This window comes from Mobula birostris, chromosome 16 (genome assembly GCF_030028105.1).
Source record: "Mobula birostris isolate sMobBir1 chromosome 16, sMobBir1.hap1, whole genome shotgun sequence".
Classification (NCBI taxonomy): domain Eukaryota; kingdom Metazoa; phylum Chordata; class Chondrichthyes; order Myliobatiformes; family Myliobatidae; genus Mobula; species Mobula birostris.
The window spans coordinates 3,039,112-3,066,334 of NC_092385.1; the positions used below are offsets into that span (position 1 = coordinate 3,039,112).

General features: G+C 52.8%; 1 protein-coding gene across 3 annotated transcripts in view; it reads right to left on the reverse strand.

Annotated features, from left to right (window-relative positions):
- Positions 1–3,682: 3,682 nt before the first annotated feature.
- LOC140210941 (sodium- and chloride-dependent taurine transporter-like) overlaps positions 3,683–27,223 on the reverse strand; it is a 36,260-nt gene continuing 12,719 nt past the window's right edge. For all 3 annotated transcript variants that reach the window (XM_072280218.1, XM_072280220.1, XM_072280221.1), the window contains exons 4-11: positions 26,898–27,001; positions 26,674–26,798; positions 22,087–22,199; positions 15,605–15,742; positions 15,069–15,171; positions 13,692–13,792; positions 8,328–8,498; positions 3,683–7,367 (exon numbers count right to left, since the gene is read on the reverse strand). In XM_072280218.1, coding sequence (XP_072136319.1) covers positions 7,215–7,367; positions 8,328–8,498; positions 13,692–13,792; positions 15,069–15,171; positions 15,605–15,742; positions 22,087–22,199; positions 26,674–26,798; positions 26,898–27,001 — 1,008 coding nt within the window. In that variant the 3' untranslated portion in view covers positions 3,683–7,214. The remainder of the gene's footprint in view (positions 7,368–8,327; positions 8,499–13,691; positions 13,793–15,068; positions 15,172–15,604; positions 15,743–22,086; positions 22,200–26,673; positions 26,799–26,897; positions 27,002–27,223) is intronic.

Below are 27,223 nucleotides of genomic sequence, written 5' to 3' on the forward strand. Positions count from 1 at the left end.
CGTCAATGCCGCTATCCTCAGAGAGAATGCTCCCCAGATATTTGAAAGATGGCACTACTGACAGCTTTTCATCACCAACAGTAAAGGCAGGTAGAGTGGGTGGGACACTGGTACTCCATTGGCAAACCACTTCTGTCTTGGGGGTATTGACAGTCAGCCCCATCCTGCTGTACGCTCTCACCGCCACAGCAGGGACAGTCTGAAGATCCTCCGGAGTGTGGGCCACAAGAGCACAGTCGTCTGCATACTGCAGCTCCAGGACCTGCTCTCTACGGAGTTTGGTGGTTGCGCGGAGCCTCCTGATGTCAAAGAGGTTGCCATCTAATCCGACGTTCATTGCCACACCGCTGCTGTCTTCAATCTCGTTGTGGAGAAGCTTGGTAACACACAAGGGGAAGATGTTAAAGAGTACTGGTGCTAGCACACACCCCTGCCTCACCCCTGTGCGTACAAGGAAGGGCTCGCACTCTTGTCCTCCTATGGTCACCCGAGCAGTCATCCCATCGTGGAACTGGCGGAGGATGTTAACAAATTTATTGGGACAGCCAAACCCGAGGAGAACATCCCATAACAGCTCTCTTTGCACAGTGTCGAATGCTTTGGAGAGGGCAGCAAAGGCCAGAAACAGGTCCTGATGTTGCTCCCGGCACTTTTCCTGAAGCTGCCGGGCTGTGAAGATCATGCCAATCGTGCTCCTGTTCTACCTAAATCCACACTGCGATTCAGGCAGCATTGACTCGGTGATGTTGCTGATGAGTCTCTGAAGCATCACCTTAGCCAGGACCTTTCCAGCAACAGAAAGGAGTGATATGCCCCTACTATTGCCGCAGATGGCCTTGTCACCCTCCATTGCTGTGGGATGTTCTCGTCAGTCCAGGCCTTGGTGATGTACTGGTAGAGGGTGCGCATACACATGTACCCTCCGTTCTTCAGTAACTCAGCAGGGACATTGTCAGTACCAGGGGACTTGTTGTTCTTAAGGGAATGGACAGCTGACAGAACCTCCTGGAAGGCTGGTGGTAGACTGAGGTTGAGGATAGGAGGAAGTTCAGGCAGTTCGTCCAGATGGTGGGGTCTGCATCAGAGTCCTGATTAAGCAGGGTGTTAAGATGCTCAGCCCACCTCAGCAGAATGGTATTCTGATTCTTCAGAAGTGTTAGACCATCTGCTGCTTTCAGGACGGTAACGCATCGATTTATCGGGCCGTGGATGGTTTTGACAGCATTGTAAAAATTATGCATGTCATTATTATCGGTAAAGGACTGGATTTCATGTGCCTTTCAGTCCACCACTCATTTTGTATGGGCAGTACTGCCTTTTGCACTTTCCTCTGAGCTGCCTGATGCTGGTGGATGAAGGTTTGTCTAAAGTTGCCCGGTCTGCTTTGTGCTTTGTGAATGTCCTTAAGCAAGTTGTGGATGGTGTCTGAGTTATCGGCAAACTCACATTCACACACACACACACACACTCAGATACACTAATACACACGTGTACACACACACACACACACACTCACTGATACTCCGTGGCCTGAAGCTGCAATGAGCCTGCCTCGTGAGCTTGGGGTGGGATGACAGGATGATGTTGCTGTGCCTCTCCCTGGGGGGCCTCAGCCAGCAGAGAGCCCCTAGGCCCCCAGGCAACAGGCAGTGTCTGTCCAGTGGACAAGGGAAACTCCGGCTGCAGAGAGTTAATGAAGTGAAACTAGATCTGTGCTGGGCTGGATGAAACCAAGAGCTCATTGTCTCTGAAGCTTTCGATTTCACTGTGCAATCACCTGCTATTTCAAGCAAAGTGCGGTCGCTCTGGAATCAGCCCAGTCCTTTAAGCTACTCATGAGCTCTGCACCTCAGACCTGAGGCCCTGACCCTGTACCCAGCTCTTCCCTGCAGGGGCTGCACAATGCAGTATCTGGCCCTGCAGAGTTGAGTGCAATGCCGAATTTGAGACCCCCAGCCTGGGTAAATATTGACCCGGCATTGACCTTCGGAATTTTGTATTTTTTCAATGAGACCACCTCTCATTCTTGTAAACTCTGCAGATCATAGGCTTGAAAAATACCCCCCCCCCCACCACCCACACGTGGTGTCAGGTTCCACCTATCACATTCCACCATCTTCGGCCCTGTTTCACCCCCAAGCTTGCCACTATTCCCACTCTCCTCTTCTCCACATACCCGTCACCTGCCACCTCACAGGAAACGTGCTCTTCGGCCAAAGCTGTCCACGCTGACTCCTGTGGCTGCGTGAAGGAAGTCACCAGAGGAAAATGCAGGTGGAAATGGAGCAGCTTCTATATTCGACAAAGCAAGGTACGGCAGGCATTGGGCCGAAGGTCTGGCTGGCCCAACGTGGAGCTCAATATTTTATGTGCTCAACATCAAAGAACAATTGCATATTTACAATGCTGTCTTTCAAACTACACTCAAACCTCACGCTTCCTGATGCGCACCCACACCGCAGACATCTAAAAGAATTTTAATCAGCATTTCCCAGTCTGAGTCAAGGCTTTTAGGACCTTATAATTCAGAGCTGCATTTTAAATTAAATCTACAATCTATATTCAGATTTGAAGATTGGTGGCTGAGGAGTCATTAGCTAAATGTCAAAATTGCTCTAACAACTCCCCTACCCCGGGAAAAAGACTGTGACCATCTATCCCCTCCCTGACACATGTCACCATGAGCTGGCATTGAGCCGATGGGCTGAAAGGCCTGGAAGTACAGAGGCCGGGGTTGAAGGGGTTACAGTACAGGACTGGTAACGTTATCACATCCCGTGAGGAAGGTCAGGATACAAACCCGGAGAGGTGAGAGCGTGTCTGGTGTCACACACAATGGGTGAATGAACCCGGGGACAGGGAGAGCGCTTGGCTTCACCTCTGATAGGGAGAATGCCAGCGATGGACAGAACAGGGTCAGGGATGGTAAACCAGTGAAGAGGTGGGAGGATCCCAACAGGAATAAAAATAGCTGATAGATAAGAAAATGGAGAGCAAAGGTCAGAATCCACATAGATTAAAAGATAAATACGATGCTGGTGGAGGGCGAGGGCTGCAGCAACAGGAGCAGCCCAACAGAAGCACAGCAAGACTCCAGTAGAAGACAATGGAGATCAAATACTGCAGGTGCTGCAATTCCAAAACAAAATCTCAGATTTCAAATTCTCAACAGGTCAGTCAGTGAGAGAAACAAAATGCTAATCCTCCCTCAGTGTGACCCTCCCTCGGTACCACCCCTCCCACAGTGTGACCCTCCCTCAGTACCACCCCTCCCACAGTGTGACCCTCCCTCGGTACCACCCCTCCCACAGTGTGACCCTCCCTCAGTACCACCCCTCCCACAGTGTGACCCTCCCTCGGTTCCACCCCTCCCACAGTGTGACCCTCCCTCGATACCACCCTCCCACAGTGTGACCCTCCCTCAGTACCACCCCTCCCACAGTGTGACCCTCCCTCAGTACCACCCCTCCCACAGCGTGACCCTCCCTCGGTTCCACCCCTCCCACAGTGTGACCCTCCCTCGGTACCGCCCCCTCCCACAGTGTGACCCTCCCTCGGTACCACCCCTCTCACAGTGTGACCCTCCCTCAGTACGACTCCTCCCAGTACTACTCCCCCTCCCTCAGGACTGTCCCCACACCCACTGCGTGTTACACTGTAAGAAATCACTGAAGACTGGAAGGTCAGTGAAAACTGTAAACATTTATTAATTTTTTTTTACTCACACATACAAGATCAAAGTTTCTAATACAATTCAAACTGTTACCTAAGAAAGCACATGACACATGAATATACCGTATCATATAAATACATATTTTTTTATATCCTTTATCTGTCTAAAAAAAACTTGCAAACTGCTAAACATTGAACCGAGTCCAGAGAAACGGTGAGAATTGGACAGAAACCGGCCCCCAGACAGCAACTGTGGGACAATGAGACTCACCCCACCCTCACAAACCCTTCACCACTAGGCCTGGTGTCCCAGAGTTTGGCAGAAAGGTGGGTGTGTAGGTAGGGGGAGAGGGAGGGAGGTGGTAGGGGAGGATAGGGTGAGGGGCAGAAAGGGAGAGATAAAGAGGGTAAAGGGGTATAGTAGAGAGAGGGGGGCTGGGGAGACAGGGAATGGGGCGGAAGGAGGGGGAGCCTCAGGCTGACGAGGCACATTCTGCTTCCCACCTGCAGGTTGTCTTGAGAGTGGGGATGGAATGGTAGCCATATCCCTTAAACCACCTCCCCCCACCCAACTCTTCACCAAGTGGCCGGGGTTCCTGCCGTGAAATCGAAACAATTCGACATGAGTCGAGAGAATTACCAGCGAACTTGTCGAATTCGGAGAACGCAACATTTCCGTATATAAAACAAAAATGCACATCGTTTTTCAAAGCTTATTCACTAGGAAAAGTGTTTGGTATCTAAGATTGCAAATCTGTCGTCTTGACACATTAAAAAAAGGAGTTAAAATGCTATGTAAGTCAGGGGCACCTGTATTTACAGAGGGCATCAAGAGGGGCTGGGGGTGGGGAGTTTGTGGATCAGAGCGATCACTACATCAGAGAGCGTCAACAAATGCAGGTTTTTTAAATACATAAAGCTTGTATTAATCACTCAATAGAATCAGAGCGACAAATTCTTGCCAACACTGTAAGAGATCAGTGTAGTGTGAGCTGCTTTCAGCACTGCCTTCCTTCTGCCAAGGGAGTTCTCAGTGGCACACACTCAACTATCTGCCTCCTCTCAGTGAAACTGTCCCTGCCAACGGCCTACAGCGTACATTGCTAGTGTGTGTGATTGAGTGTGCATGTGTGCCTGCGCGCTCACGTGCGTGTGTATGTGTGATTGAGTGTGCATGTGTGCCTGCGCGCTCACGTGCGTGTGTATGTGTGATTGAGTGTGCATGTGTGCCTGCGCGCTCACGTGTGTGTGCGTGTGCATGTGTGATTGAGTGTGCACGTGTGCCTATGTGCTCACGTGTGTCTGTGTGTGATTGAGTGTGCATGTTTGCCCGTGTGCGTGCGTGTGCATGTGCATGTGTGATTGAGTGTGCATGTGCCTCTCTCCCCCCGAGTTTGTCTGGACTGGCCCTCTTGTAACCCTAACTATGCACAGCCCTGGCAATGGTACCACACTCACCCTGGACAATGGTGCTAACTCCAAGTGGGGGGTTGTTAGGAGAAACGTTCCCTCCCCACGTGAGACCAGGAACTCCATGGGTATTGGGGGCCGATACCTCTCCCCATCTGGGACTTGAGCTGCATGAGGGATGGGGGAAATCGAGCTCTTCTCCAACTGGGACCAGAGCAGTACGAGTGTTGGGAGCAAGGGACCTCTGAGGAAGTTTGTTATGCAGTGTGGCGTGGCACCCTGGAATCACAGAACGTGCCCACAGCCGTTCAGATCTGGGCGGGCCAGAGTGGACCATAGATCACTGGTGAAGGTGTTCAAATCTCACCTCCCTACTCCCCACTCACCTGAACAGGGGGGAGTGATTTCCAGTGAGCCCCGGGCTGACCAAAGCATCACATTTCCCTCCTAGAGATCCAGCAGGGTTCTCTGCAGGGATGTCCTGGTGGTGGTGGTGGGGGGGGGGGGCGGGCAGTGAGCTGTCCTCAGGTGGGACGAGGAGGGGCGGGGTGCAATCAGGAGATACAGCACCCACCGTCCACGGCAGGGCTGCGCTGTAGAGAGGAACCCCCTCCCTCACCGCGGCTGCAGGTTGGGGCAATATATCTTGCCCCTCCCTCAACGTTAACCCTACATCCGTGTGGGGTGTGTGTGTGTGGAAAGAGGGTTCGGAATGGCCTCAGGTTCACTCTCCAGGTCTGGGGTACAGATAGTACAGTCCAGCATCGTGTTAACTCTCCCTCCCCTCCCCAAGAAGGTGACATGGGGGCCAGTTCGGTTGAGGTGGGAGACGGAGAGAGTGACGGAGGGTGAGAGAAAGGGTGGGAGAAGGATGAGGGGAAGGGAGAGGGAGGGAGAGGAAGGGAGAGGCAAAGAGAGAGGGGAGAGAGGGAGGGAGGGAGGGGGGAGAAAGAGAGAGAGAGACTGACTGTCTTTAAATACTCCAGAAGTACTCAGTCATAGAACACTACACTACAGAAACAGGCCTTTCTGCCCATCTAGTCCATGCCAAAAAGATCCAGTGACAGACCAGTAGCACTGTTAAGCTGCAATATATTCAATGCTTCTCAGTAAAATATACAGTAAACCTACAACAGATTAACACAAAGTTGTCGTGGATTGAAAAATACGCTCCATACAAAAAAAACGACAAGGATTTTAAAATCTTCCTCAAACTCTCTACAATATTGATGCTGGGATCATGTGCACAATGATCTTTGTTACAAAAAGCCACAGGTACAATGTAAATTTAATTAATTATTCTTACATACAGGCTCACACACACACACACGCACACTCACACACACACACACGCACACTCACACACACTCATACACACAAAAAAGTCTTAAAACACTGTGCAACATATTTTTTTTTAAGCTTTTTGTAAATCTACCAGCTGTATGTCATTGACAAAGCAGCCTCCAGCCACACCATCTCCTGGCCATGGGATCCTGCCGTTTACAGGGGATTGGTCCAGTGTTGTGTGGGATTTGGGCACTCCCCCTGATTTTTGGGAGGGGAGGGGGCAGGGCGTCAGAGGGGGAAGGGGAGATAAAACAGGGGGAGAGTAGACTCCCGACAGAGTTCAGTGTTTTGAACTGAAACTCATATTGCCCCAGTAATATTTAAGGGCTGATGGTATTGACAGACAGAGAGAGGGGCAGGGAGTGTTGGCGGCAGAGACTGGAATTGGCCGGTTCTCTGCAACGACTCTCCCCAGCAGTTTGACAGGGTAATCCCACCCACCCACGAGAACCTGCAAAGCGAGATTCGAGGGCGGTGACAAGGGAAGGGGAGGTGGGGGGGGGGCACGACAAATTGCCTACCCGCCAGACACCTCCTCCTTTGGAAGCGGGGAAACGGGCGTTGGATTGGGGAGCAGGTTGACCACTCGGGCAACTTCGATGGGTTGGTAGGTCGGTTCCATCGTTGCCGGAACGCCAGTGGGCTTGGACCAGCTGCTATGAATGGACGAGGTGAGACGTGGGGGGGGACTATGCTGGACGGTGGTGGGGTGGTGGAGAGGGAACTGGTCCTAAAAAGACTAGAGTTCGTCAAAAAAAGCAGAAATTGAGTCTCTCACAGAGAGCTTACATCGCAGTTTCTATAATTATTTGCGGTGGTTTCCCTCCATCGCTTTCCACAATCCCATTGGGACTGAGTGGGACCACAGCTTCAGCATCCAGAGCCACGTCTTTGGGCTTCCGGCCTTCTCCTTTGGGTGCTGTGAGCAGCTTGATCCGCTGGCGAGAGAAGGGAGAGGAGCAGAAATGATGAAGCACAGGGGAGAGCTCGCCCGCCCCTCCAAGATCCCAGCACACGGTTCCGAGGAGTGATACCCCGCCTGTGCCCTCCCCTTCCCGGCCGTGGGGAAACCCATCTCCCCCTGACCCATCAGGCTGTCTCAACGCCCTTCCCCTGAAGTGGGCAGCCAATATCCCGGCAGATTTGTAATTGCGTGCTGGTGACCGGCTACAGGAGAGAAATCTTCCACCCCCCTTTGGGGAACAGAAGTATGATCTCTCCTAGGAGTCTCCACTGGATTGTGGCGCTGAGGTAGATCTCCCACTGACCACCAGATCGTTCACTGACCACTAGATCGTGCCCACTCACCAGATCTTCTGACAACCAAATGTCCCCTAACCACTAGATCCTCCCCGGGTACCAGATCTCCTACCGATAACCAGATCATTCACAGGCCATCAGATCCTGACAACCAGAGACCCCCCACCCCCCACCTCCTTCAGCCTTCACAGACCAGGCAGGACAATGGCATAACAGGGAGGGGTGGCAAGGGAGAATCGTCCTTAGCACAACATTTCATAGCACCAGAGACCCAGATCAATTGCTGCCACTGTCTGTAAGGAGGTTGTATGTCTGTCTGGGTCTCCCCCAGGTGCTCTGGTTTCCTCCCACGTTACAAAGTGGTACCGGTTAGGGGTTTGTGTGTTGTGGGCACGCTGTGTTGGTGTCAGAAACATGGCGACACTGGCAGGCTGCCCCAGCACATCCTCGGACTGCGCTGGTCATCGATGTAACACATTTCACTGTGTGCTTCGATGTACGTGTGACATGTAAAGCGAATCTTTAAACCTTTAAGTGCCCATGTTGGAGGTCCATCTGTTGTGACCCAACTCAAGTGAGAATGACCGAAGCCGGTCGGGTGAATGATGTTTGAAGAGGATCTCTCATCAGCCACTTACCTCAATGATCGGCCCATCTGAATGAATGATCTTCACCACCACCACCAGCGGGATGCAGACCATGGAGGAGAGGGCAAGCAGCCAGCCGACTCCCTCTGCCCAGTCCGGGTACTTGTATGACTTGTTGTAGGTCAGGGGTGTGTACTTGGCCAGAGAGAACACAAAGCAAGCCTGTGGGGAGAACATCAGAATGATGGTCCGCCAAGACCTTGCCAAACTTCACCCAACCAGTCCCTCCTCTCCAAGACCTTTCAAACCTTCATCCATGAGCACTCCCACCCACTCCCTCCTCTTGCCGATCCACTAACCCCGCCAACCTTCACCCACCCACTGCTGGTCCAGCGAGACTTCGCTAACCTTTACCACATACACTCCCCTTCTACAGACACACTGAGATTTCACCAGCCTTCACCGTGTTAAATCCCAGCCATCACTCCTCTAAGACCCTGCCAACCTTCGCCCACCCACTTCTTCTTGGTTGGTCCAACAAGACTGTGCCAATCTCCAGTGTGTACACCTCCCACGCACTCCCTCTCTGCTGGTCCATCAAGAACTTACAATCCTTCGTGTGCACCCTGTGCCTCCCCTGCCACTCCGGGGCAGAGAACACCCATGTAAACATTGAACCAAATAATGGTTCAGTTGTACACCATAGAAACAAGCCCTTCATCCCAACTGGTCCACGTCAACAAAGGTCATTGTACCATTTGCCCAAGTCTGGCCCATATCTCTCCAAACCTTTCCGATCCATGGACCTGTCCAAGTGCCTTTGAACTGTTGTTATTGTGCCTGCCTCAACCACTTCCTCTGGCAGCTTTTCCACGTAGATAACACCCTTCATATAGAAGATTTGCCTGTCAGATTCCTTGGAAAATTCCGGTTAGACCACACTACAGAGTATTGAGCCCTTCAGCCTAATCATCCATGCTGACTCCCCTACCCCAGGAAAAAGACTGTGACCATGAGGCACCTCATCTCTGACCCTCAAGATGTCACAAATCTCTAAAGGTTCACTGTATGGAAAAGAGCCTGTCCAATCTCTCCTTGGAACTCAAGCCCTCCAGTCCTGGTAACATCCAGATGAATCATTCTGCATTCCTTTCCAAGTTAATGACATCCTTCCTTTAGCTGGGTGAGCAAATCTGAACACTCTCCTCTAATAGTGGTCTCACCAACATCTGTACACTGCATTCGAACAGTGGTCTCACCAACATCTGTACACTGTACCTCAACAGTGGTCTCACCAACATCTGTACACTGCACTCCAACAGTGGTCTCACCAACATCTGTACACTGCACTCCAACAGTGGTCTCACCAACATCTGTACACTGTACCCAACAGTGGTCTCACCAACATCTGTACACTGCACTCCAACAGTGGTCTCACCAACATCTGTACACTGCACTCCAACAGTGGTCTCACCAACATCTGTACACTGTACCCAACAGTGGTCTCACCAACATCTGTACACTGCACTCCAACAGTGGTCTCACCAACATCTGTACACTGTACCCAACAGTGGTCTCACCAACATCTGTACACTGCACTCCAACAGTGGTCTCACCAACATCTGTACACTGTACCCAACAGTGGTCTCACCAACATCTGTACACTGTACCCAACAGTGGTCTCACCAACATCTGTACACTGCATTCGAACAGTGGTCTCACCAACATCTGTACACTGCACTCCAACAGTGGTCTCACCAACATCTGTACACTGTACCCAACAGTGGTCTCACCAACATCTGTACACTGCACTCCAACAGTGGTCTCACCAACATCTGTACACTGTCCCCAACAGTGGTCTCACCAACATCTGTACACTTCACTCCAACAGTGGTCTCACCAACATCTGTACACTGTACCCAACAGTGGTCTCACCAACATCTGTACACTGCACTCCAACAGTGGTCTCACCAACATCTGTACACTGCACTCCAACAGTGGTCTCACCAACACCTGTACACTGTACCCAACAGTGGTCTCACCAACATCTGTACACTGCACTCCAACAGTGGTCTCACCAACATCTGTACACTGCACTCCAACAGTGGTCTCACCAACATCTGTACACTGCACTCCAACAGTGGTCTCACCAACATCTGTACACTGTACCCAACAGTGGTCTCACCAACATCTGTACACTGCACTCCAACAGTGGTCTCACCAACATCTGTACACTGCACTCCAACAGTGGTCTCACCAACATCTGTACACTGTACCCAACAGTGGTCTCACCAACATCTGTACACTGCACTCCAACAGTGGTCTCACCAACATCTGTACACTGTACCCAACAGTGGTCTCACCAACATCTGTACACTGTACCCAACAGTGGTCTCACCAACATCTGTACACTGCATTCGAACAGTGGTCTCACCAACATCTGTACACTGTACCTCAACAGTGGTCTCACCAACATCTGTACACTGTACCCAACAGTGGTCTCACCAACATCTGTACACTGCACTCCAACAGTGGTCTCACCAACATCTGTACACTGCACTCCAACAGTGGTCTCACCAACATCTGTACACTGCACTCCAACAGTGGTCTCACCAACATCTGTACACTGTACCCAACAGTGGTCTCACCAACATCTGTACACTGCACTCCAACAGTGGTCTCACCAACATCTGTACACTGCACTCCAACAGTGGTCTCACCAACATCTGTACACTGTACCCAACAGTGGTCTCACCAACATCTGTACACTGCACTCCAACAGTGGTCTCACCAACATCTGTACACTGTACCCAACAGTGGTCTCACCAACATCTGTACACTGTACCCAACAGTGGTCTCACCAACATCTGTACACTGCACTCCAACAGTGGTCTCACCAACATCTGTACACTGTACCCAACAGTGGTCTCACCAACATCTGTACACTGCACTCCAACAGTGGTCTCACCAACATCTGTACACTGTACCCAACAGTGGTCTCACCAACATCTGTACACTGCACTCCAACAGTGGTCTCACCAACATCTGTACACTGTACCCAACAGTGGTCTCACCAACATCTGTACACTGCACTCCAACAGTGGTCTCACCAACATCTGTACACTGCACTCCAACAGTGGTCTCACCAACACCTGTACACTGTACCCAACAGTGGTCTCACCAACATCTGTACACTGCACTCCAACAGTGGTCTCACCAACATCTGTACACTGCACTCCAACAGTGGTCTCACCAACATCTGTACACTGTACCCAACAGTGGTCTCACCAACATCTGTACACTGTACCCAACTGTGGTCTCACCAACATCTGTACACTGTACCCAACAGTGGTCTCACCAACATCTGTACACTGTACCCAACTGTGGTCTCACCAACATCTGTACACTGTACCCAACTGTGGTCTCACCAACATCTGTACACTGCACTCCAACAGTGGTCTCACCAACATCTGTACACTGTACCCAACTGTGGTCTCACCAACATCTGTACACTGTACCCAACAGTGGTCTCACCAACATCTGTACACTGCACTCCAACAGTGGTCTCACCAACATCTGTACACTGTACCCAACTGTGGTCTCACCAACATCTGTACACTGTACCCAACAGTGGTCTCACCAACATCTGTACACTGTACCCAACTGTGGTCTCACCAACATCTGTACACTGCACTCCAACAGTGGTCTCACCAACATCTGTACACTGCACTCCAACAGTGGTCTCACCAACATCTGTACACTGCACTCCAACAGTGGTCTCACCAACATCTGTACACTGTACCCAACAGTGGTCTCACCAACATCTGTACACTGTACCCAACTGTGGTCTCACCAACATCTGTACACTGCACTCCAACAGTGGTCTCACCAACATCTGTACACTGCACTCCAACAGTGGTCTCACCAACATCTGTACACTGCACTCCAACAGTGGTCTCACCAACATCTGTACACTGTACCCAACAGTGGTCTCACCAACATCTGTACACTGCACTCCAACAGTGGTCTCACCAACATCTGTACACTGTACCCAACTGTGGTCTCACCAACATCTGTACACTGTACCCAACAGTGGTCTCACCAACATCTGTACACTGTACCCAACAGTGGTCTCACCAACATCTGTACACTGTACCCAACTGTGGTCTCACCAACATCTGTACACTGCACTCCAACAGTGGTCTCACCAACATCTGTACACTGCACTCCAACAGTGGTCTCACCAACATCTGTACACTGCACCCAACTGTGGTCTCACCAACATCTGTACACTGCACTCCAACAGTGGTCTCACCAACATCTGTACACTGCACTCCAACAGTGGTCTCACCAACATCTGTACACTGCACTCCAACAGCGGTCTCACCAACATCTGTACACTGCACTCCAACAGTGGTCTCACCAACATCTGTACACTGCACTCCAATAGTGGTCTCACCAACATCTGTACACTGTACCCAACTGTGGTCTCACCAACATCTGTACACTGTACCCAACAGTGGTCTCACCAACATCTGTACACTGCACTCCAACAGTGGTCTCACCAACATCTGTTTCTTCAACTTTCCTAACTGTGATGAACGACCTTCAGCTCTGTCGCCTGGAAGGGGGGGTTAGTAAGTTTGCCGATGGTGGCATTTTGGATGGTATAGAACATTGTCATAAGTTACAATGGGGCATTGACAAGATGCCGATCTGGTCTGAGAAGTGACAGAGTTCAATCGAGATGAGTGTGAAGTAGTTTACTTTGGAAGATTAAACTTGAAGGCAGAGTACAAGTCAATGGCAGAATTCTTGGTCCATGAAGTCTGATCCATAGCTGATTTATTTTCCCTCTCGACTCCATCCTCCTGCCATCTCCCTGTAACTTTTGACACCCTGACTAATCAAGAGCCGATCAATATCTGCTTTAAATATACTCGATGACTTGGCCTCCACAGCCATCAGAGGAAATGAATTCCACAGATTCACCGCCCGCTGACTAAACAAAATGACATCCTTCTGTTCTGTGGCTGTGCCCTCTGGTCCGAGACTCCCCCGCGATAGGAAACATCCCCTCCACATCCACTCTATCTAGGCCTTTCAACATTTGATAGGTTTCAATTAGATCCCCCTCATTCTACTAAACTCTGGTGAATACGGGCCCAGAGCCATCATACACTCCTCATACATTAACCCTTTTATTCCTGGATCCATTCTTGTGAAGCTCCTCTGCAGCCTCTCCAATGTCAGCACATCCTTTTTTAGATATGGGGCCCAACACTGCTCATAATACTCCAAGTGCCCCAGTTTGACCCTGCAGAGCTACTGGTCCCTGTGGGTGACGCATGTACAGCCAGCCTCTGCCACAGTGAACCGGTAATGACTCGGCCAGGCCCCCCGCCCCCCACTCACCATGCAGAGGAACGGAGTGATCACTGCCCAGCTCCACTTCATCCACCGCCCTGGTCGGTACCCAATCATGTCCTCCACTGCGTCATAGAAGTTGTCGGCTCCTGTTGGGAGTTGGGAGAGCTAACTGAGTCACCGGGGCACGCTGGAAAATGGCGCCCAGCAGCCGGGCACTGTACTCGTAGACTGCTGGAAAACTGGGGAAAGGCAGTTCACAGTGGCTGTAGCAGCAGAACTCATCCTGGGACCACCTTAGAGGGGATGGGACCATGGATGGGGTCCTGGTCAAGATGGGGAGAACCCACCCTGGGACCACCTTAGAGGGGTTGGGACCATGGATGGGGTCCTGGTCAAGATGGGGAGGGTGAAGGATCAGCCAGGGCTGAAGCCGGTCAGGAAGGGCGGTGGGCAAAGACATTTATGGGTGTTCGAGTCCGGGAGAAACCGGAGGCACAGGAGCGTAGCCATTAGCGCAATTGTGATCCAATTCCCGCTGCCCGTAAGAAGTTTATATCTTCTCCCCGTGACAGCGTGGGCCTCTCCTGGGTGCTTGTTTCCTCCCACAGTCCAAAGACGTATGGATTTAGGATTAGTAAATCATGTTTTGTACAGCACATTGATCTCAGTGACCTTTCCCCAAGAGCTACAAATCAGAAGGTGGCCGATATTCTAACAGATAAACACCACCAGAAATAAATGAGAGTGAGAGGGACCAGTGCTCTGGGGATGAGCCTAAACACTAACAGCAAGTCTTCAACACTGACCAAAGATGGTCAGGACCATGTATGGAGAGAGAGAACAGCTGCAGAAAAAATCCAAAAGGATCTCAATCCAATCAGCAAAATTCAGCACGGCCCCCCGCATGGAAAAGATTTAAAATTAGACTCCGCAAAGTCAGTTCAGGAAGAGGCAATCTGTGAGAGAGGGCACTCTGCATTTGTGTCTGTGCCTGTGTAGCACCAGGGTACAGTACCGCTGGGGATGGGTCTGTCACTGTATAACACCAGGGTACGGTACCAGTGGGGATGGGTCTGTCGCTGTATAATACCGGGGTACGGTACCGGTGGGGACAGGTCTGTCGCTGTGTAACACCGGGGTACGGTACCGGTGGGGACGGGTCTGTCACTGTATAACACTGGAGTACGGTACCGATGGGGACGGGTCTGTCAGTGTATAACACCGGAGTATGGTACCAGTGGGGACGGGTCTGTCACTGTATAACACCAGGGTACGGTACCGGTGGGGACGGGTCTGTCACTGTGTAACACCGGGGCTCGGTACCAGTGGGGACGGGTCTGTCACTGTATAACACCGGGGTACGGTACCGGTGGGGACGGTGATGATCTGTGCGTTTGACGTTCGCTGCGGAGGACAACTCACCATACACCCACGCTATTGCAATGCATTCAAAGAATGCGACCCAGAGGAGGCACATGCCACTGGCTGCATAGTAATCAAACAGCTGGAACACGTACAGACCGCCCTGGGGACAGAGGAGGGAGAACACAGTGAGGGTCAGAGCGAAGAGAACCGGATTCCACTGCCCAATCTACCAGAAATGCACTCTCACTCTCCCACCCCTCTGCATTTCACAACCCCCCCTCCCTCGTTAACTTCTCCAGCCACTCCCTGAACAGCTCTTCCCCGGGGTCAGCCTGGTTTTACCCTGTCAGAAACATCCCCCTCCCTCACCCTGCTGTTTTGTCTGTCCCCTTCTCAGCTCTGATGAGTTTGTTGGTCTGAACCGATGTGGGTTTCTCCCTCGTAGAGGCTGCCCAACCTGGGTGTCTCTGGCTGGCTCCACCCCACCCCCCACCCTCCTGTGCCTCTCGTGGAGGGCCACCCCCCACCCTCCTGTGCCTCTCGTGCAGGGCCACCCCCCACCCTCCTGTGCCTCTCGTGGAAGGGCCACTGACCTGGGTGACCATAGCCAGGCCCATCAAGTAGCTGAGCGTGCAGGTTATAGCGATGAAGATTTCCCTTCGGTAACCCTTCCTTAGGAAGGATGGGTACAGGTCCACCAGCGAAGTGATCTGACCTTCTACCTCCACGAACTGCGGGCAGAGATCAGGGGTTAGTGACTGGTTCGATTCCGGGCAGCATCCACCCACTACCCTCCCAACTGAGCAAAGGCTCTGTGCCGGGAGACCCCTGGATTCTAGGGAGTGGCAGGGAGTCTGGGTGGAGGAGATGGGGTGGGGAGGACACAGCTTAGGAGAGAGGGGAGGTAAGTTAAGGGAAGGCGAGAAGTAAGATGAGAGGGGGGATGGTGTGAGGAGGGTAAAGTGAAGTTGTGTAAAGGGCGAGCAGATATACGATGGGATGGAGGGGGTACCGTTTACTCAAAGGTGTTGGCTAGGACAGCTTACAGGGATTCAAAACCAGCAAAAGGACACAACCGAGGAAAACGTTTCCCACTGAGGAGGGCTAGATTCCATCACAGACTATCCCACTGCCCATCTCAGTGCAGGGACAAAATGGATGAGAAGAGAGTGACACTCCCTGTCCACTGTCACAAAACACAAATTGAGTGAAACTTGCCCCCACACACTCCCAGCGTCATACACAGGGAGACCTCCGTCATTCCATCCCATCACACACACCCAGGGTTAAACACAGACAGAATCTCTTCCACACTGTCCCATCGCACACTCCCGGGGTCAGACACAGAGTGAAACTCCCTCCACACCGTCCCATCACACACTCCCGGGGTCAGACACAGAGTGAAACTCCCTCCACACCGTCCCATCACACACTCCCGGGGTCAGACACAGAGTGAAACTCCCTCCACACCGTCCCACCACACACTCCCGGGGTCAGACACAGAGTGAATCTCCCTCCACACCATCCCATCACACACTCCCGGGGTCAGACACAGAGTGAAGCTCCCTCCACACTGTCCCATCACACACTCCCAGGGTCAGACACAGAGTGAATCTCCCTCCACACCGTCCCATCACACACTCCCGGGGTCAGACACAGAGTGAAGCTCCCTCCACACTGTCCCATCACACACTCCCAGGGTCAGACACAGAGTGAATCTCCCTCCACACCGTCCCATCACACACTCCCGGGGTCAGACACAGAGTGAAGCTCCCTCCACACTGTCCCATCACACACTCCCGGGGTCAGACACAGAGTGAATCTCCCTCCACACCATCCCATCACACACTCCCGGGGTCAGACACAGAGTGAAGCTCCCTCCACACTGTCCCATCACACACTCCCAGGGTCAGACACAGAGTGAATCTCCCTCCACACCGTCCCATCACACACTCCCGGGGTCAGACACAGAGTGAAGCTCCCTCCACACTGTCCCATCACACACTCCCAGGGTCAGACACAGAGTGAATCTCCCTCCACACCGTCCCATCACACACTCCCGGGGTCAGACACAGAGTGAATCTCCCTCCACACCGTCCCATCACACACTCCCAGGGTCAGACACAGAGTGAATCTCCCTCCACACTGTCCCATCACACACTCCCAGGGTCAGACACAGAGTGAAGCTCCCTCCACACCGTCCCATCACACACTCCCGGGGTCAGTCACAGAGTGAAACTCCCCCCACGCTGTCCTATCACACACTCCAGGGGTCAGACACAGAGTGAATCTCCCTCCACACCGTCCCATCACACACTCCCGGGGTCAGACACAGAGTGAAACTCCCTCCACACTGTCCTATCACACACTCCTGGGGTCAGACACAGAGTGAAGCTCCCTCCACATCGTCCCATCACACACTCCCAGGGTCAGACACAGAGTGAAGCTCCCTCCACACTGTCCCATCACACACTCCTGGGGTCAGTCACAGAGTGAAACTCCCTCCACACCGTCCCATCACACACTCCCAGGGTTAAACACAGACAGAATCTCTTCCACACTGTCCCATCACACGCTCCCAGGGTTAAACACAGAGAGAACCTCTTTCACACCGGCCCATCACACACAGACTGAGCTCCTTCACTCCACTCCATCACATACTCCCAGGTTAAAAACACAGAGTGAAGCTCCCTCCACACTGTCCCCCTCTTAGGACGCTAATCTTTCTAATGAACAGAGGTAGACAGACTGTTGAAGGAAGTGTTTGCAACATTTGCCTTCTACAGCTTGGTTACTACGCTGTTGAGGCTGCTCCTGGAGTACTGTGAGCCATGCCAGTCACCACACAACAGTGTGATTACGCTGCAGAGGGGGCAGAAAGGATACACTGACATGTTGACGGGACCGGAGGGCTGGAATTTCAAGGCGAGACTAGTACAGGCTGGAGTGAAGAGGAGGCTGAGGGTGCCCTTATAGAGGTTTTAAAGGTCAAGAGGGACTTGGCTAAGGTCACAGTCTATCCCTGGGGTAGGGGATACTGAAACTAGAGGGCACAGGTTCATGGTGAGAGGGAAGATTTAAGGTGGATCCTGGAGTCATGTTTTTCATGCAGATGGAAGAGGGTTGATGCAATGAGCTGCAAAAGGAAATGAAGCAGGTTGGTATGATTACAATGTTTACAAGCCACTTAGATAGGTACATGGATAGGAAAGTTCCGGGGGATAGGCATCAAATCTCCCTCCGCACCACCCCATCACACACTCCCAGGGTCAGACACAGAGTGAAGCTCCCTCCACACCATCCCATCACACACTGCCAGGGTCAGACATAGAGTGAAACTCCCTCCACACCGTCCCATCACACACTCCCAGGGTCAGACACAGAGTGAATCTCCCTCCACACTGTCCCATCACCCACTCCCGGGGTCAGACACAGAGTGAAACTCCCTCCACACCGTCCCATCACACACTCCCAGGGTCAGACACAGAGTGAAGCTCCCTCCACACTGTCCCATCACACACTCCCGGGGTCAGACACAGAGTGAAGCTCCCTCCACACTGCCCCATCACACACTCCTGTGGTCAGACACAGAGTGAAGCTCCCTCCACACCGTCCCATCACACACTCCTGGGGTCAGATACAGAGTGAAACTCCCTCCACACCGTCCCATCACACACTCCCGGGGTCAGACACAGAGTGAATCTCCCTCCACACCATCCCATCACACACTCCTGGGGTCAGACACAGAGTGAAACTCCCTCCACACCGTCCCATCACACACTCCCGGGGTCAGACACAGAGTGAAGCTCCCTCCACACTGTCCCATCACACACTCCCGGGGTCAGACACAGAGTGAAACTCCCTCCACACCATCCCATCACATACTCCCGGGGTCAGACACAGAGTGAAGCTTCCTCCACACCGTCCCATCACACACTCCTGGGGTCAGACACAGAGTGAAACTCCCTCCACACCGTCCCATCACACACTCCCGGTGTCAGACACAGAGTGAAGCTCCCTCCACACCGTCCCATCACACACTCCTGGGGTCAGACACAGAGTGAAGCTCCCTCCACACCGTCCCATCACACACTCCTGGGGTCAGACACAGAGTGAAGCTCCCTCCACACCGTCCCATCACACACTCCCAGGGTCAGACACAGAGTGAAACTCCCTCCACACCGTCCCATCACACACCCCCAGGGTCAGACACAGAGTGAAGCTCCCTCCACACTGTCCCATCACACACTCCTGGGGTCAGAAACAGAGTGAATCTCCCTCCACACCGTCCCATCACACACTCCTGGGGTCAGACACAGAGTGAAGCTCCCTCCACACTGTCCCATCACACACTCACAGAGATTCCCAAGGAGCTGTGGGTGACGTATGTTTTCCATAGCAGTTTACAGTTGGATATGTGGGAGAGTATCAATGTACCCCAGCATTATTACCAGGAAATATGGCTGCATTGTTTATTCACTATTTGTCTTGGCCAGCTCAATGCTAAACATACAAGATCTTTCTGCTAATCAGTCGTTTGTCAAAGACACACCTGTAAGTCAACATTACACGTACGTGTTTTAAGTCTTTTACAGCCTCGCAAGATTGTGAGTTAGACTCTGACCACAGGCAATGTCTGACAGTGTGTTAACACCCAAATGGAGTTTCTGGAACATTCTGCCAACCATCTGGTGCACATCAGATGTTTAGCTAGGGTGGGGAATCGGAGAACATTGAGAGACTCCCAGTAAGCAAGGTGAGGCCAGTGACCTCTGCTTTCTTTCCACCTCTCGATGTCCCTGAGAAGCAGCCGGACATTGGTGGAGGACTGGGTGACAGGGAGCGCTCACTACGATGGGCAAAACCCCATCAGCTGTGGGCAATACAGAAACGTGGCAGTTACAGCCACTGAGGCTTGCTTCCCGCTGTCGCTCTCCCTATGACTGTGTGGGTTTCCTCAGGGTGCTCCAGTTTCCTCCCACGTTCCAGAGATGCATGGGTTGGGTCTAGTTAGTTGTGGGCAAGCTGAACGTGGTGCTACTCGCAGGCTGCCCCCCTGCACGTCCTCAGACTGCCTGGTTGTTGGTGCAAACGACACATTTCACACAGAGCTAATCCCGTACCTCTGAAACACCCCTGCACCTCGGGCTGGGAGACGGGCAGACGGGGAGGGGAGCTGCAGCCTGCACGCGGAGGTCAGGTGAAGGTCAGAAATATAACCGGTGAAGGCAGAGAGCACAATGGAAATAAAACACTTACCTGCTCACACAACAGGATCATTAACCCACACTTCAAGCCTCTTGACTGTTCTCCGGGTACACACACCCAGCAGGCGCGACAAGACCAATGTCCCTGAGTACACCAGCCCATCCCTTGGCACACAACCACCTCCCGATCCCTGGCAGATGCCATCTTCTCTGTTCTTCTGCCCCACGGGGAGGGAGCTACGCCAGGTAAGATGGGCAGACAGACTCCCTCGCACTCGCCAAGGTACAGGCTTGTGCGTTGACTAGACACTGGAGATTGTGCAGACACTGGAAATCCAGAGCAACACACACACACGAGATGCTGGAGGAAATCTGCAGGTCAGGCAGCGTCTACGGAGGGGATAAAGTGCCCCGCTGAAGGGCTTCGCTCTGGCCGCTACAAAAGGCAGGAACTCCTGGTAGCCACCCACTCCAACTCTGCTCCCCTCTCCCATTCTGACATGTCAGTCCCTGGCCTCCTTTGCTGCCACAGAGAGCCCCCTCACAGCCTGCAGGAGCACCACCTCATGCTCTGCCTCCAAACCTGACGGCACAAACATCGATTTCTCCAAGTTCGGGTAATTTCTCCCCCTGGTTCCACTCGACCCCTCCTCATCTCCTCACCCCCCCATTACTCCCTCTTATGCACCTCCTCCTTCCCTTTCTGCCAGTCTACACTCCTCTCCAATCAGATTCCTCCTTCTTCAGCCCTACTCTTTTCCACCTATCACCTCCCAGCTTCTTAATTCATCCCACCCTTCCACAAACTACCTGCCCCCTCAGCTGGTCTTACCTCTCTCCCCCCCCCCAAACATTCGGGCTTCGTCCCCCTTCTTTTCCGGTCCCGAAACATTGCCTGTTTCCCACCCTGCCAAGTTCCTCCTGCATCTTGTCTGTGCTTATTGACTCTGTCAGTGTACGGGGCACCAAAGACCAGTTTGGGTCTGGTGAGCATGCCTTCCAGGCTGGGGAGCAGCCTGGAGGTGCTGGCCGAGCGAGGCAGGAACGAGCAGTTCGTGGACAATCCCGGTGAAGAGAGACTGTCCTGGGTGTGAGAATGGGCTTGCACACCCACCACACACCGAGAGAATCTCACACACACACCCAAGATATCCGTGTCCAGGTGCTTCTCGGTAAGGCAAACGCACACATCTCACCAAGGAAAGGACACGTGTGCATGCATGGTGCCAATCCAGAGACACGCGTGTGTGGGCACGAGTGCCCAGAGACAACGGCAGGCGGGTGCCTGAAAAGGACATGTGGGTGTGGGGAGAACATGGGACACGCACATACGTGACCCAAAGAAAAGCGTGTGACACACATACACACACACACAGAGGCCAAGGCATACACCTGGCCAGAGACACGCGGGTGGACGCGTGCTCAAACACGCGTGTGGGAGCTCATGCAATCCAGAAACGGCATGCGTGAGTGCAGGGGATGAGCCGCCTCGTGGTCTGGATGCCAGTCAGCACCTCCTCCCTCACTGCAGGGGAGGTAGGGGTGGGGGATCCAAAGCGGGGAGTTTTCTTTCGCCCCATGCTGTCGGGTGGGGGGGTGGGGGGGGTTGGTGGGTTGACTCTCATTTCCTGGCTGGGCTAACCCCAGCCCCCATCTCCCACCCTGCCCTCCGCCCCGCCAAAGCCCCTCCCTCGCAGAGGGGCACAGCCACCAAGTATTGATGCGCGGCGGAGACCCTCGCCCCCGTGGTAGGGGGAGGGAAGCGAAGAGAAAGAGGAGTGGGGGAGCAGAAAGAGAGGGGGCGAGCACGGCACACCCCACTCTGCACTCCCCCCCCATTAAACGATGAGAGAGACACAGTGACTGACCTGACTGTCCAAGCCAAGAAGAAGGATCATTACGAAAAACAAGACGGCCCAGAATGTTGGCCAAGGCATCAAGCTCACAGCTTTAGGGTAAGCGATGAATGCCAGACCGGGACCTGGAGGAGGCAATGCAGAAATAGAGGGTGGGGGTGGGGAGAAATAAAATGGGGAGGGGGGTAGAGAGAGGGGAGGGGGTGATGACAGGGGAGGGTGTGTGGAGAGGGGAGGGGATGGGGAGGAGGGGTGTGGAGAGAGGGGAGGGGGTGAAGTCAGGGGAGGGTGGGGAGAGAGGAGAGGGTGGGGAGAAGGGAGGGGGGTGGGGATATGGGAGGGGGACAAGAGGCACTAAATGATAATGCTTTTGCATTGAACAAAAGTACAAGCACATCACATCGCAGCGGTATCTCTTAAAACAAAGCTAACGTTCGACCTGATGAGATCTCCCACCCGACGGTGTGGGTGTGGATAGCAAACCTACAGTTACAGGAACTCCCTCCCTAAGTACGGCCCAGCACGTGGTGATGGGCAGAGTGGCCTGAGAGGCTCGGTGCAGGCCAGTCTGAGTGGAGGGGTGTGAGGGGGTGGGTGGTTCTCAGACAGAGTGCCCGTTCCTTACACAGCCTCCTCTGTGGTTAAGTTCCAGTCTTCCAGGAAAGTGATTAAAGGGCACGGAATGTTCCAGAAACTGCAACAAAATGTCTAACAGAGATCGTATGGAGATACACAAATCCTCTCCCTCCCAAAAAAACCCTTTTGGCATCTTCCTCGTTACGGCAGAATGTGAACGTCAGTAGGAATTACGCAGGTTACAGTTTAACAACGCAAATCGTTATCCAAAAAACAAAGCAATGCAGAGAATTGTGTGTGTGTGTGAGTGTGTCAGAGTGTGTGTGTGTGAGTGTGTGTGTGTGTGTGTGTGAGTGTGTGTGTGTGTGTCAGAGTGTGTGTGTGAGTGTGCGTGTGTGTGTGAGTGTGAGTGTGTGTGTGAGTGTGCGTGTGTGTGTGTCAGTGTATGTGTGTCAGAGTGTGTGTGTGAGTGTGTGTGTGCGTGTGTGTCAGTGTGTGTGAGTGTGTGTGTGTTTGTGTGTGTGTGAGTGTGAGTGTGAGTGTGTGTGTGTGTCAGTGTGTGTGAGAGTGTGTGTGTGTCAGAGTGTGTGTGTGTGTGTGAGTGTGTGTGTGTGTCAGAGAGTGTGTGTGTGTGTGTCAGAGTGTGTGTGTGTGTCAGAGAGTGTGTGTGTGTGTGTGTGTGTGGCTGTGTGTGTGTGTGTGTATGTGAGTGTGTGTGAGTGTGTCTGTGTGTGTAAGTGTGAGTGTGTGTGGATCAGTGTGTGTGTGAGTCTCTGTGTGTGAGTCTTGAGGATATGTGTTTCTGTATGTTTGTGTGTGACATCACGTGCAAGTTTGTGAAAGTGTGTGGGGATGTGGGTCTATCAGTTTGTGTGTGTGTGTGTGGGAGAATGCGAGTGCGTGTGAGTGTGCGTGTGATCACAGTTACGATCAGGTCAGCCAGTTACTGGGCAAGAGAGAGACGTGTACCCCTGATGCTGTGGGGGCTGTACTGGGGAGGTGCTGGGAATGAAGGAGATTCCGTTTGATGTTGGGGAGGGGGAGAGACCGGGGGCTGAGTCAGAGGGAGATGTTGGTTTGGGTTGAGAGTGGGGAACAGCAGGGGTGACTTGTGGGAACTGAGAGGGAGTGGTGGTGGAGGGAGTCCTGGGTATCAGGGAAGGATAATGTTTCAGAGACATGGAACTACATCCATCTTGCGGTGGGTGGAAAGCTGATGTCAATGGTCTCTGCGGATCGAGCACAGGCCTTGGCCGGGAAAGCTGCATATTGACCTCAGATATCAGGGGAACGTGGCAGATGGACAAGCCAGTGGCCAAGTTCAAGGCCTGGGCAAATCAATAAGATTTACAAAAAAAATTCCAAATAGCCTTGGTTTGAGATCTCAGTTCCACGAATGTTTACACTGAAGAAATCGATGAACATTACAGCAATCGATGCAATGAAACCGTGTCAGTTTTGATCATCTCCTGGCCACCAGGTATCACGTTTGGCCAGCTCTCCTTGACATGAGGCGGTGGCACACAGAGGGATGGACAGCTGGGGCAAGGCTGGTGCCCAGCAATGTTACGGCTATGAAAACCACGAGCCCTCTGCCCAAAGTGATAGACTAACCCTACGCGAAAACTAGTGAGGGACAGCTTAGGCCGTCGAGACAGAGCGGTGGGAAAGGCAACGGACATGGACAACAAAAACATATCTCGACAAATAACAATAACAACATTTCAAACTTTCTGCCACAGATTATGGTGTTTACGTTAAACCCTTGGTAGACACTTATTAAGGGTTTATAATGTGGGCTAAAACTATAAACTTGGGCAGTATGTGGAGACCACCACGGCAGTTCACTGAGCATTATCCTAAACTGTTCCCACCACACTCGACCAGATCTACATCTCCCTCCACACCGTCCCCTCACACACTCCCGGGGTCAGACACAGAGTGAAGTTCCCATCACACACTCCTGGGGTCAGACACAGAGTGAAGCTCCCTCCACACCGTCCCATCACACACTCCAGGAGTCAGGCACAGAGTGAAACTCCCTCCACACTGTCCTATCACACACTCCCGGGGTCAGACACAGAGCGAAGCTCCCTCCACACAGTGCCATCACACACTTCTGGGGTCAGACACAGAATGAAACTCCCTCAACACCGTCCCACCACACACTCCCGGGGTCAGTCACAGAGTGAATCTCCCTCCACACCGTCCCATCACACACTCCCGGGGTCAGACACAGAGTGAATCTCCCTCCACACTGTCCCATCTCAAACTCCCGGGGTCAGTCACAGAGTGAAGTTTCCTCCACACCGTTCCATCACACACTCCCAGGGTCAGACACAGAGTGAAGCTCCCTCCACACCGTCCCATCACACACTCCAGGAGTCAGGCATAGAGTGAAACTCCCTCCACACTGTCCTATCACACACTCCCGGGGTCAGACACAGAGTGAAGTTCCCTCCACACCGTCCCATCACACACTCCCGGGGTCAGACACAGAGCGAAGCTCCCTCCACACAGTGTCATCACACACTTCTGGGGTCAGACACAGAATGAAACTCCCTCAACACCGTCCCATCACACACTCCCGGGGTCAGTCACAGAGTGAATCTCCCTCCACACCGTCCCATCACACACTCCCAGGGTCAGACACAGAGTGAAGCTCCCTCCACACCGTCCCATCACACACTCCCGGGGTCAGACACAGAGTGAATCTCCCTCCACACTGTCCCATCACACACTCCCGGGGTCAGACACAGAGCGAAGCTCCCTCCACACTGTCCCATCACACACCCCCAGGGTCAGACACAGAGCGAAGCTCCCTCCACACAGTGCCATCATCACACACTTCTGGGGTCAGACACAGAGTGAAACTCCCTCAACACCGTCCCATCACACACTCCTGAGTCAGACACAGAGTGAATCTCCCTCCACACCATCCCATCACACACTCTTGGGGTCAGACACAGAGCGAAGCTCCCTCTACACTGTCCCATCACACACTCCCAGGGTCAGACACAGAGTGAAGCTCCCTCCACACTGTGCCATCACACACTCCCAGGGTCAGACACAGAGTGAAACTCCCTCAACACCGTCCCATCACACACTCCTGGGGTCAGATAGAGAGTGAAATTCTCTCCGCACCGTCCCATCACACACTCCCGGGGCCAGACACAGAGTGAAGCTCCCTCCACACCACCCCATCACACACTCTCAGGGTCAGTCACAGAGTGAAGCTCCCTCCACACTGTCCCATCACACACTCCCAGGGTCAGATACAGAATGAAACTCCCTCCACACTGTCCCATCACACACTCCTGTAGTCAGACACAGAGTAAAGCTCCCTCCACACTGTGCGGTGGTCTGCCTCTGAACGAACCCTACTCATGCTGGTCAGATGTGCTTGTGTAGTTTCTCACAGAGTGAGTACATCGGTGGCTCCATTTCCTGACTGCTCAGTAGGCCCATCAGAGAACAGAGTGTAGAACACAGAACGTTACAGAACAGTATAGGCCCTTCAGCCCACAATGCTGTACCCACCCCTTAACTTACTCCAAGATCAATGTAACTCTTCCCTCCTATATAACCCTCCATTTTTCTTTCATCCATGTGCCTATCTAAAGAGTCTCTTAAATGCCCCAAATAGGCGTCTGCATCCACCCCAGCAGAGTGTTCCACACACCCACCACTCTGTGTAAAAATTCTACCTCTGACAACCCCCTGTACTTCCCTCCAAACACCTCAAAATTATGCCCCTCATGTTAGCTATTTCTGCCCTGGGGGAAAGGCTCTGGCTGTCCCCTCCATCTGTGCTTCTGGTCATTATCTACATCTCCATCAAGCCACCTTTCATCCTCCTTCACTCCAAGAAGAAAATTCCTCGCTCGCTCAACCTATCCCTATGAGACATGGTCTCTAATCCAGGAAGCACCCTGGTAAATCTTGTCTGTACCCCCCTCTCAAGCTTCCACATCCTTCCTACAGTGAGGTGATCACAACTGAACAGCTGCCCCCCACCCCTACCTGACTCCGCCACGTCGGCGATGTTTACTCCTTGCTCTTGCGCCATGAAGCCAAGGATGGAGAAGATGGCGAACCCTGAGACAAAGCTCGTCCCGCTGTTCAGGCATCCCAGAAGCAAACAGTCCCTGAAGGCAAAGGCGATAAGTGGTTCTGGTTATTTCTACACGGGGCACGCCCCAACACTCCGGCCACCCCTCCCTCTCCTCGCTGCCCCACAGTCTCACCGGTAGCAGTTGTACTTGTATTTGTTGTAACTCCCCAGGGACGTCATCGCACCCAAGCAGATTGCATAGGAGAAGAAAATCTGAGTCCCTGCGTCGATCCAGACCTGCGCGAGGACGGGGAGAGAGAGCGGGGGGGGGGGAGAGGTACGGACAGAGACAAGGGTAGAGGTCAGGACAAGTTATCGTACCAGTGGTGGGAACCGCCCACACAAAGAATCAAACAGGCCCTTTGGCCCAGCTCTTCCATGCTGACCAATGTGACTGCCTGGGCTAGTCCTGTTTGCCTGTGTTTGACTCTTATCTCTCGAAATCAGGGGTTCCCAACC